At 40.4% G+C, this 12694-nt stretch overlaps 1 protein-coding gene across 1 annotated transcript in view; it reads right to left on the reverse strand.

Moving 5' to 3' along the window:
* Positions 1–2802: 2802 nt before the first annotated feature.
* BLM (BLM RecQ like helicase) overlaps positions 2803–12694 on the reverse strand; it is a 33530-nt gene continuing 23638 nt past the window's right edge. The window contains exons 16-21 of the mRNA XM_074966682.1: positions 10443–10578; positions 9915–10114; positions 8648–8840; positions 7924–8046; positions 7021–7219; positions 2803–3004 (exon numbers count right to left, since the gene is read on the reverse strand). Of these exons, the coding sequence (XP_074822783.1) occupies positions 2827–3004; positions 7021–7219; positions 7924–8046; positions 8648–8840; positions 9915–10114; positions 10443–10578 (1029 nt within the window). The 3' untranslated portion in view covers positions 2803–2826. The remainder of the gene's footprint in view (positions 3005–7020; positions 7220–7923; positions 8047–8647; positions 8841–9914; positions 10115–10442; positions 10579–12694) is intronic.

A 12694-nucleotide genomic window follows, 5' to 3' on the forward strand; every position in this document is an offset into this window, starting at 1 on the left:
AAGGGGGCGGGGCGCGGTTACCTAACGGGGGGGCGCCCCCCGGGGCTGCGAGCCGCCCGCCCCGCCCCGGGCAGCGAGCTCGCCCCGGCGGGCGCCGCGCGATCCTTCCCTCAGAGGCGCCCCCGGCGGGCGAGAGGAAACGCGGGCCCCTCCGGCGCGGCGCCGGGACGAGGGCTGCGGCAGCCCCCCCCCCGGCCCCAAGGGGTTTCCAGCGTTTGGACTCAGCGAAGGCCAGGGCTGGAAGGGACCTCAGGAGTCACCCAGCCGGCCCCCGGCTCACAGCAGCGCCAGCATCAACGCTGCCCCCCGCGAGCCTCCCAGCCAGGGCTTTGTCAGAAACCCTAAAAGCCTCTAAGGGAGGAGAGTCCACCCCCTCCCCAGGGATCCCATTCCAGCGCTTCACCCCCCTCCCCGTGAAATCGTGTTTCCCAATATCCAGCCTAGACCTCCCCCCCTGCAACTTGAGACCATTGCTCCTTGTTCTGTCATCTGCCACCCCCGGGAACAGCCCAGCTCCATCCAATTGGGAACCCCCCTTCAGGTAGCTGACCGCTGCTATCAAATCCCCCCCACACTCTTCTCTTCTGCAGACTAGACAAGCCCAGTTCCCTCAGCCTCCCCTTGTAATTCATGTGCCCCAGCCCCCTAATGATTTTCATTGCCCTCCGCTGGACTCGCTCCATATATCAGGCTGGAGTCCTGTTATAAAGAAACATGCTTCTGCAAGCACATAATACTATGGCGATCAGTAATGATTAGAAAGTAATGGTTTAATGAGGGAGGAGAAGTAACAGGTAAAAGAATGAGATGAAATGTAATTAAGGGGAGCTTGTAATAGCTAATCAGACTAGCATAGCATGGCAGGGTAGGGGTGAAAAGCACATTGCTTGGCTCATTTAAAACTTGCCTCCATACAGCACTAGAAAATGTAGGAGTTGAATAGAGATCAGGTGAGATTTTTCTTATCCTCAGAAGGTTACCAGTATGTTGCCAAATAAGAGTGGAGAGTATGTAAACAAATTTTCACAACCTTTCCTGACAGAAGTGAAGAAGCCCATTAGCTGGTATTATACAGAACAGAGAATATTTGTGCATTAGTCCCAGAGTAGATGAACTAGATCTTCTCCTGGCAATAGAGGAAGGTAAAATGTCTTTCCTAGATTTATCAAGAGATTTTGGTAACTTGAGTCCACAACATTTTGTTGATTTGCCTTCAGAATTTCACAAGTGGGCGGCTTTAGGTAGATTCTTTCCTTCCTCTTTGGAGATCTTAGAGAAGGTAATGGGTACTTGCCACTATGCTTTACCTGGGAAACTCCTGGTGGTCTGTAAAGCTGCAGCTTTTCATTGCTCCTGTTCAATATGCATGTATGACCATTAGGGACATAGTAAGAGTATCTACAGCACCTTCTATGTTGGTTGATCAGCTCAGTGAGAATCTTGAATATGGAAATTTCTATGCTTTCCCACTGCCTAAGAGAGGTAGAGAAGTCCATATAACAAACTAGGTACGGTTGAAGTGATGCTAATATGAGAAGAAGCCTATGCTGACAAACTGGAGAGTTCAGAAAAGAGCTACAATGATTAGAAGTCTGAAAAACCTGCCTTCAGTGAAACTGTTAAACTGAATAGATTTTCTTTAAAGACAAGATTAAGAAGTGACTTGACTGTGGTCTACAAGTACCTGCTCAGGGAGAAGAATTTGATAGGGGTTTTTAAAGCTAGGAGACAAAAGAATAAGGGCCAATAGCTTGAAGCTGAAGCTAGACAAATTTAGGCTAGAAATGAGAGGCAGATTTGTAATGGTTAGGGTAATTAGCCATTGGAACAACTTACAAAGGGATGTGGTATATTATCCATCACTTGAAGTCTTTAAATTATGATTGCCTGTCTTTCTAAAAGATATGTTTCTAGCTCAACTAGAAGTTATGGGTTTGATGCAGGAGTTGGTGAAATTCTCTCACCTGTGTCATGCAGGTCAGAGAAGATAGTCATAATGGTCCCTTCCAGGCTTAAAAATCTGTGAAGCATTTAAATAAATTGATAGGGGTGAAAGTGCAATTTATCAAGTGTGGATGTGGGCCTATGTTGATGCAGTTCAGAGCTCATGAGGACAGAAGGGTGTTTTGAAGCTCTGAAGGAAACCCCACCACAAGCCAGGTAAGATCCTAAGAATGCCCTTAGCTCAGGCAGCACCTATGTGTCTGACAGACTATAAAGCCTTGCAGCTTTCACACATACTCTTGGCAACACTTCAAATGCCCCAAGGGGCTGCTAGACCCAGGAGATGTGGGGGAAATATCCAGGACTATGAAACCAAAACTAAATTAAGCTAAACACCTCAAACTAAGAAAGTCATCCTAAAACCTAGATTTTTTATAGAAAACCATTCAAGACCAGCTAGCTGACCCTGAACTACTGAAGGATATCATCCTTTATTAGTATGGTCAATGAGGTTCGTGGCTCCAACCATCACTGCTGGTAACTGGGTTTGAGCTACAGTCATATACATCCCATATGTGGAATCAGAGAAAGGCAGTTCTCAAAGAATTAGAGCATTCTTACAATGATTAATCACTAAACTACTAAGTCTTCTATAATCAATCAAAATTAGCATGTTCTTTTTATAAGAAGAATATTTAGCATCAGGGAAGAATTAAAAGTTCCAAATAAAGAGATGCATTTATCTAAAAGCATTTATTTAAACAAATACACTCTTTGTACTGTACAGATGTATGATGTCAAAGCTTTAATACATTTGAAAAACTGGAAGTTAATGGAAATGCTGACAGCTTGTAGCTTTATACAGTATTTACATTCTAGTAGTTACAATAGTGAGTAGGAAGGTTTAAGGAATTGTCTGGTTTTGGGCTTTGGTGGTGCCATAATCCCCAGTTTCCTACTGGTTCCTGGCATGACTGTAGCACCATAAGATGTTGAATTGTATCTTGATGATGTCTGGGCTTTGGCGTTAGAAGAGACCTTTTTGTTGTTGCTATAACCCCTAGAAATGTAGAGAAAACAGGATGATTTAGCATATCAACATGATAAAATGTAATATACAGGTTTATGGTATTGGTTATCTAAGAGTCAAATATATGACCCATGTGCCAAATCACTTGCATGATGTATTTATGTGGCTTGCATAAACACGTTTATATGCTCCAGAATCTAATCTTTCATTTAAAAACAAAAGTAAATTTCTAACGCTCATGGGTGCAGAAGTAACCTTTTAAAGGTGAACCAAGTGTAATATAGGCTATGTCGTCTGCGGACAGCCTGAAACAGTCATGCAAAAGGGTGAAGTCGCTTGTCCTCTATTAATCTGATTAGTGGAACAACTTTAAATGACACCTTAGTGACAACTTTAAATACTGAAATCACTGATCATTTTAGAGGATAGAAAGGTAGGGAAGTTCACTGGATTGGAAATTGGGAGTTCCTGCAGAGGAGGAAATCCAGAAAAGATGGAGAGAAAGAGAGGGCAGAAACAGCAGTGGGATTAAAGGAGATCTTATTTTCTCTCAAAGGCATTGAATAAATAACTGAACATTTAATCAGTACATACAGGCCATTGTCTTTTCTTGCTTTCTGAAAACCACCTACTGACATCAGTGGGTGTTCCACTGCATTGTGAGTATATAGTCCTGATTGTATAGCCAGGCTCAAGAACTATAATTAATTATACAATTTGGCCCTCTCCTCCAAATGAGTTTGATTCCCCTGATCTAGGAAAGCTACCAAAGCAATTTACAGACCTTATAGGAATTACATAAAGCTTGTTAAAAGAATGTTGTTTAAAATGCAAAGTCAAGCACTCAGACGTTAAGAAATGCCAGATCTATGGTTGCCTGTACAATAAGTCTGGACTCCTGCATGTCCATCCTGTACACTGAATGGGCAGGAATCCTGAGGAAAAACTGCATATGATCATATACCTAGACTGTTCCATAATGCATATGCACAAGGGGGCAGAATTAATGTTATAGATAACCATAAATCTGGAATCTCCTAACTTTCACGTGCTTGACCTTTAGTGTAATTTTCTGTATTTTTTCTAACTGTATTTTAAAAGAAAAAATAAATTTACTAGTGTAACTAACCACCACTCCTCTTCTCCTCTCCCCCTCTCCACCCCCCGATCCATCATTATCAGGGTTTGTACCATGAACCTACAGCACAGGCTGCTACCACTTGAGCTCCAGGGCTAACTTAACTGGCAGCAGGAGGCTGTCATCCCAGAGGGAGGATGGACTTCTGGGTCCATGAAGAATGGAGTTAAATCCAGCCTAGCCTTCTATTCATCTCCAGGACTTGGCATTCCTGCTTCATATGGTGAATCCGGGGGATGGTGCAACTGGAGCCAGGTACTTATGTGGAAGGGATGGGGAAGAACCCAGCCTGGTTTCTGCCTCATGCACGTGCACCCAGAGGGGGCTATGGATCTATTAGGGCCATCTGCTGGGTCCAAGGATCCCAACTCAGTCCCCTTCCCCCACAAATTACAGCTGTTCTGTGGCAACCCCAGGTATAGTATCTGCTAATGATGATTTGGTGGTGGTGTGAGATGAGCACTTTGGAATGTTATTGTGTTCAGTTATTTTCTCATGATGAGATATGTAAACAGGAGAAGGGGAATGGCAATTTTTAGTAATTTATATGTCAGCAAAAAGTTGAATGGAATTTCAGGGAACAAAGAAAAGGCACTTCCCTAGCTCAAGCCAAATATCAAAGGCTGCTGCAAACAATGAAGGTCTGAGTGTGTCTCAGAAAAAGGTCAGAAGAATCCTTTATAATAGAAAGTGCTAGACAACCTATACTATCGGTTCCTTCTATAACTATTTCACCCACCATTTACTATTCCCCTTCTGTGGTGGGATGCCACAATGTTTTGTGCCTGGAACACTACACTTAGGAGGGTAAGTGTGAATAACATCTCTAAATGAACCAGAAGGTAACCTTTGCTCTTCCCACATAAATTTCATTATTTTCTGATCTGACCTACCATGTTCGTTCATGCAGATGTGCTAGTGCTACGTAAAAAATACCTCTGGCTACTGGCATAGGTAATCTTTGAGAATAGTGGGAAATCATTTATTTTGCCAATTCAAGAATAAAAATGTGTTACCTAAGAGCATGGAGAAGATGGGAATCTTTGCAGACACTGCACAATTAAGGTAAAAGTTTTTTGGGGGAGCAATTGATATGAACTTTGTGGTATGAGTGGAAAAGATCCATTTTGAAGATGGATCTCTGAATGCCTTAATGAGGCCAGACAATTTTTCTGTGCTTTCCAGCTTCCTTCTAATTTTCTAGAATTAATATTACCTACATTTAGTTTCCAGTGTCTTTAGACTTAAGTAACTGTTATGTATTAACATTATCCAGGGTTTTTCCCCTGTGATTCTCATCTAGAAGAGGAAACTTATTGGGTAAAAACAACATGTTTGCACTAATCTTGTTTATATCAAATGCAGAGTGTCTCTCTCATGATTCATTTTAACTTCAGACCTTCTCTGTCAAATGTTTTAAAAACTGCTGTTACGGAATAAATTCATTTAATCCAGAAAGTTAAGCAGCAAACCACCATACAGTTTAAGCCCCAACTTCTGGGCGAAATGTCCTCTGTATTTCAAAATCCTCCTTGCTGTTGCGAGAAATAAATCAATGGTTAAATAGCCATTGTGTACGTAGTACCTACAAGGTTGCTTGTTCGGGTGGTACATATGTATCCATAGTGAACAAATGGAGCACAAATTAAGAAACACAATTTAATGCTACCAATACCAATAGTATACAGATAAGGAAGTGAAGCAGAGCTATATTGTTGGGTGCTCTATATGAGAAGCTGTGGGCAAGAGAAGTGGGAGGAAGACAAAATGTTTACAAAGGGAAAAGGAAAAACCAGAAGCCAAAACTAATTCTCAAGCTTCCAAAATCATTTTTTTTAGCACTAATTCCAAGTGAGTAAGCAAAAAATATGAACAAAAGATTCCTGACAGCATCTCTTTAAATTTTGCTCAATCTGTTGCCTTGCCTGCAAAAGTTTCAAAAACAGTGGAAAGGTATGCCAATAAAATTGTGGCTTGCTTTAAGTTAATATCAGAATTAAAAACTGCTGCAAAGCATGCAACTTTGATAGGAGCTTTTGGGAAATATAGATGTCACCAATTACAGTGACAAAGGAAAACAAGAACATTTGCCCCACCAGCACATCTGCAGTTGTGTACTGTATTGAAAACCACAAAACTAATGTTTAGTAATGAACTTAAATTTCAGGGCTCTGGCAGGCTGCTTAGCATTTAAAAGATATATTTACTGGAGATTCCAGATGGAAAAATTATAACTGGGGAATGTCTGTCCCACTTCCATTTTTAGGGGACAGAAGGAGATTTCAAAGGGAAGGCACAGAATCAAGCTTAGAATATTTTTTTCATTATCTGAAAACAGTTGTGAGTCTGATGTAAGATTTTTTCAATCCCTGGATCCCTCAGTTTACTGTAATTCTGTGGGATGGATATAAGTCTTCCAGGATCTTAACTTGATTAAAATGAGATTGGTGGAGTGAAATCCTTAACGTATTGTCATGCATAAGATCAGTCTCTTGCTTCAAACCCATTTCCCACTGCTACATGGGGTGCATTTCTCCTGACACTGCTACCCTCCTGGATGCCTGGACAGCAAGGAAGAGATCATCTGCTCTGCACTCCATATTCTAGCCTTGTGTGAAATCAGAGAGAGACAAGCACCTCTCAGATCCAGGGACTCCACAGGAGTCATATGTGCTTCTGAAGTATCACCATTGTACAATAATGACTTTATAAAGAGGTTATAAATACTTCCAAATCCATGTTTTTCATGCGGCTGGGCTAATGCCTCTCTCCCCCTTCACTGTTTTCCTATTGACTATATTCTTCAACATTAAATTAAAGCAACCTTAATCCAACACTCTAGTGGGTATTTTTATCATCATGCTATTTTTGGTTAAACCCGTGTTACAAGTATTAACAAACTACATACCCCTTGGAACGAGACTGCTGGCTACCACCATAACCTGTTTTTTTTTTCTTGGATTCTCTGAAGAATGGTGGTCTTTTCCTCTTCTTTCCTTTGTTTGTGCTGTTGCAAAAATAGCTAGAAGTTGTGTGTGTCTCCTCTATCTCCTCACTCTCACGTTTTCCAGTGTCCGTGTCCACAGTGTGGTAAGAGTCAGTGTCTTCTACAAATGGACATTTTGTTAAAACTAATGCAACTGGGACATTGTCTGGGACAACTTCCACAAAATAATTCCTAGAGCAGTCTTGATTTAAAAATTGTCAGTGATGGAGAATCCACCAGAACCCTTGATAAATAGTTCCAGTGGCTAATTACCTTCCCTGCTAATAATTTATGCCTTATTTTTGGCCTGAATTTGTCTAGCTTCAACTTTCAACCATTGAATCAGGTTACACTTTTCTCTGCTAGATTTACAGTTGACCAACACATGAGTCATTGGAGAACTTTAGTCTGATTTGTTCACCCATGCTACAATGCTAGCCCATAACTAGTTGATGTGAATGGGAAAATTACAGTGCACGATACACCTCAAGGCTGAAAATCTCCTCTATGCTCCCAGCCATGAAAGGCGGGCCAACAGATGAGCAATCTTACTTTTCTTCTCTTGTTCTTACCCAGGACATCTGAAGTCCAGTTATCCACCACTGTCTATTTCTTAAGATAGATAGTGAATCTCTCCTCTTCCACCTCCCCTCCCGCCTCTTAGTTAAGGATGCTTCTGTGCTCTGAAAAGCCACAATTTTTAAAAATGAAAGTTTGAACACAGGCCATAAAGCTGTATTTTAACATGGACCCCTTATTTATGTAACTTCATACAGAGAAAAGGCTTTTAAATAAAAAGCCATTTGGATGCAAGGCATACTATACCTGGCAGTGTCCATTCAGAGTACTTTTGCATGACTTGAATTATTTCTGCACCATACTTTTCCAGTTTGTCTTCTGTAACACCATCAATCTGAAGCAAAACCTCCGAGTCAGAAGACAAGGTTTCTGTATGCAGATGTAAAGAAATTTTGATTAGATAAAATTTATATCAGACAAAACAGATTTTGCACACTTTTTTAAAAAAAACAAAGGAACATTTGTAGATTTAAAATTCAGGTAAAGTGTAGACAGGATTGAATCAGACAACCAGATGTATTTTTGGAATTTTGTTGGAAGATGGGCAATATGTTGCCCATCAGTAGGATGTCAGAACTACCAACTCCCATTCATATACTAAACAAGGAACAAACTGAATCAGAGAAAATCTTAAATACTCTTTCAAGAGCTCCATTATAGAGCTTAATACGCAGTAGACAAATAGCACTTAATCATGCCCATCAGAGCACAGTTTAGGAACGGGGGTTTAAAGAAATCAGGGCAGAATAGCGCACATGCCTCTCTTCCAGCAGATCGCCTCCCAGTTAGTTAGCATGTACACTACTGTCAGCAGCAAGCTGAAGGATGGAAGTCAATCAGTGTGCTTTCAAACTGTCACAAAGCGTGCCCGCCACCACCAAGTGTAAGCCCACCCTGGGATGAATCCTGCCCTGAACCAGAAATAGCCTACTGCCCCCATAGGAGTTTTGGTCATGAGGATAAACATTACCTGCTATTCTCTTGAGTGTAGCAGTGTTAAAAATATTGAAGTAATGGACAGCAAAAACTTTTCCAAGAGTTTTGCAAACATCTGTAAGTTCCACAAGACATTTCTTAACCATCTCTTCCCGTTGTGACATTTTTGTCACTGAAGCCCTTTGCTTTCGAATACTGCTGGCATTCTCAGTTTCATAAAACTCCACCTGTTAAAATGAGAAATTAAATAAGTAATTAATCTATATGGAGAGAAATTCCAGAGCTGCTGAACAGCAGATATCTGGCCTTTAACCAGTAAAAACAGGTATTAAAACTGAAAAATAAAATTTTTTTTTTAATAACATTTGTTATTGACTTAAGGTAACTGTTTACCCAACAAGAAGAACAACTCTATACAAGATCCTTTTTATGTGTATGGGGTTTTTCACCAGGGATCCCAAAGCCACGTGGTTAGTAGGCACAATCCTTTTTAAAAGAATTGTGGGACTGAGTTCACAAAAAACAGGAAAAAAACAAAAAACCACACAGCAAGTTTGGGTGGGGGCTGATGGAGCTGGTGGGACTATTGTTGAGGGCTGGCTGCTTAAAGTGGCTTCTCTCTTTTACCCCTACCTACACAGGACTGCTCTGAAAGGGGAGTTACCAGTGCGCTGGCTATGCAGCCTCTTGTAGTGCAGCTTTCCTTGGAGCTTAACACTGGCTGGTGAAGAGGGCTGAGGAGCTGCAGATGGACTGGGGTTAGGAGAGAAAGGAGCAAGGCAGAAACAGCCTCAAGGAAAGGAGAGAGTTGCTTTTTTCCTCCACTTAACTAGCTCCTTTTGAGTCCTAGGGATCACAGGATTTTGCCAGTTTTGTTTCTCCCCTTGTGGGGTGTAACCCAGTTGATGCCCCCTTATGAACCACTTTTTGAGTCATGCCCTACCACTTGAGAAGTGCTTGGTTAGAGCATTGGACTGGAAACCAGACCTACTGCATACTATTTCCTACAGGTGACAAGTAATTTCTGTACCTCAGTTTCCATCATCTACAAGCAGGTTATACTAGTACTCTTGACAACTCACCAGAGTTTTGTAAAGTTTAACTAATGATTGCAAAGCACCCTGAAATTATTGAATAAATGAGATTATAGAAATATAGTTATTTTTGTTTTTAAACTATCCTGGCACTTAGTGTAAATTCAAAGCATGTTCTTAAAGCAGAGAAGAGCAACATCAGTTTCATTTTAATTTAAGAAGGAAACACCAATGTAGAATTAAAGAAAAAGTAAATTTGTTACACACCTGTAGATATCCATCTAGGACAGCTTGCGCTTTCTCTCCTACCGTTACATACGCTACTGCTTGCTCGGCAGCAGTGATATACAATTCTTCCTCAAGAATCTTATCCAGTACCAGCTTTCTAAAAAGCCTTTCCGCATTATGTCGTGAGTAGGCAGCTCCCTTCCCAAATATACCGGACTGAATCCTAGCACTTTTCGTACCTGTTTAGTAAGAACAAACAGAATTGGTCTAATAACCAAGCTAGTAAGTTACACAACTGTAGAAGGCTATGGAGCCATTTTGCACAGCCCATTCACAAAAACCTGAATAAGTGGCAGAAGCTTGAAGACTTACAATAATTATCATTTTATCTACAGTATATAGTCCAGTTAAGGCTAGGGTTTTTATTTATTCTAGAGCACATGCCATATGGATTACTCTCAGAAAGGAACTCTATTGGTATATATCTTGTTTCTAGCTTCTGCCCATGCTTTATGGGCCCTCTGGCATACAGCCTACACCAAATTTGAGCGGTAGAACAGAACTTACCCAAGAAAATGTCAATCATCATGTTCAACGTATACCTTCCAGAACCTGCATTTCTTCTCCCCATTTGTCCACAATGCTCTTGAACAAATCTTATAATACTTTTCACTTCATTCGTCACGTTTCTTGATTTGTAATCCTATCACAATAGATTTGATTAGAAAGATTTGTTTCCATTGTAACTAATACCATTTGCTACTGACAACTTTGTTTCTCACTGCTGGGCTTTTTCAATCATTAATCTGTATGTGGATCAGAATTAATTTGTTATTGCCTATTTACATTGATATGCCATTGCCATTGGGAATTTTAGGTTAGTAAATAATCCTTTGAAAATGTAAAAGGATCAATAAAGTTAAAGAACATAGATATTTCAAAGCAATTTTATTGTTGTACAAAATTGATACAGTATTCCAGAAGACTGGAAAAGGGCAAATATAGTGCCAATCTATAAAAAGGGGAATAAGGACAACCCAGGGAATTACAGACCAGTCAGCTTAACTTCAGTACCCAGAAAGATAATGGAGCAAATAATTAAGCAATCGATTTGCAAACACCTAGAAGATAATAAGGTGATAAGTAACAGTCAGCATGGATTTGCCCAGAACGAATCATGGCAAACCAACCTAATAGCGTTCTTTGACAGGGCAATAAGCTTTGTGGATAGGGGGGAAGTGGTAGATGTGGTATATCTTGACTTTAGTAAGGCTTCTGATACTGTCTTGCACGACCTTCTCATAAACAAACTAGGAAAATACAACCTAAATGGAGCTACCGTAAAATGGGTGCATAACGGGCTGGAAAACCGTTCCCAGAGATTAGTTATTGGTGGTTCGCAGTCAAGCTGGAAGGGCATATCAAGTGGGGTCCCGCAGGGATTAGTTCTGAGTCCAGTTCTGTTCAGTATCTTCATTGATTATTTAGATGGATGGCATAGAGAGTACACATATAAAGTTTGCAGACAATACCAAGCTGGAAGGGGTTGCAAGTGCTTTGGAGGATAAGATGAGAATTCAAAATGATCTGGACAAACTGTAGAAATGGTGTAAAATAAATAGGATGAAATTCAGAAAGGACAAATGCAAGGTACAATCAGTTGCACACATACAAAATGGGAAATGATTGCCAAGGAAGGAGTACTGCAGAAAGGTATCTGGGGGTCATAGTGGATCACAAGCTAAAGATGAATCAATAGTGTAATGCTGTTGCAAAAAAAAAAAACCAACCAAACATAATTCTGGGATGTATTAGCAGGAGTGCTGTAAACAAGACATGAAAAATAATTCTTCCACTCTACTACACGCAGATTAGGCCTCAACTGAAGTATTGTGTCCAGTTCTGGGGGCCACATTTCAGGAAAGATGTGGACAAATTGGAGAAAGTCCAGAGAAGAGCAACAAAAATGATTAAAGGTCTAGAAAACATGACCTATGAGGGAAGATTGAAAAAATTGGGTTTGGTTAGTCTGGAAAAGAAGACTGCAAGGGGACATGATAACAGCTTTCAAGTACATAAAAGAGGAAGAGGGAGAAAAATTGTTCTCCTTAACCTCTGAGGATAAGACAAGAAGCAATGGGCTTAAATTGCAGCAAGGACAGTTTAGGTTGGACATTAGGAAACATTTCCTAACTGTCAGGGTGATTAAGCACTGGAATGAATTGCTTAGGGAGGTTGTGGAATCTCTGTCATTGTCTAATCTGCTCTTAAAAATCTCCAAACACCTCTCAGGAATGATCAAGAGAATTCTTAGTCCTGCCATAAGTGCAGGGGACTGGACTAGAAGCCTTCTCAAAGTCTCTTCCAGTCCTACGATTCTATGATTCTATTTGGTTTAACAGAGTTTATACACTCAAACTGCAAGAGTACTGTTCGAGTATTGTGTTAATCAAGTTAACTAATTTTAAAAATATCCATATAGGATTTACTCAACTCAACAGTAATGAGAGTTGGATGCATAAATTCTAGTGCATCCAAATGATAATATACTATGTAGAGTCTACATTATTTTATTCAATATTATCATTGGTTTAAAACTGAGAAGAGTGTGGGGTAATGCTCTGAGCACAGGATTAAGAAATAAAGTCCTTTGGACTGTAATATTGACTCACTGTGGAAACAAACACCTTTCTGCCTCAGTTTCACCATCTGTAAAATGGTATCATACTTACCTACCTTGAGGTATTATGGGGATTAGTGTTTGAAGTCCTCTGCAGTTTAAAAACTAGGTGTACTAAATTCAATCAGCAGACTTATTA

This window comes from Natator depressus, chromosome 10 (genome assembly GCF_965152275.1).
Source record: "Natator depressus isolate rNatDep1 chromosome 10, rNatDep2.hap1, whole genome shotgun sequence".
Classification (NCBI taxonomy): Eukaryota; Metazoa; Chordata; order Testudines; family Cheloniidae; genus Natator; species Natator depressus.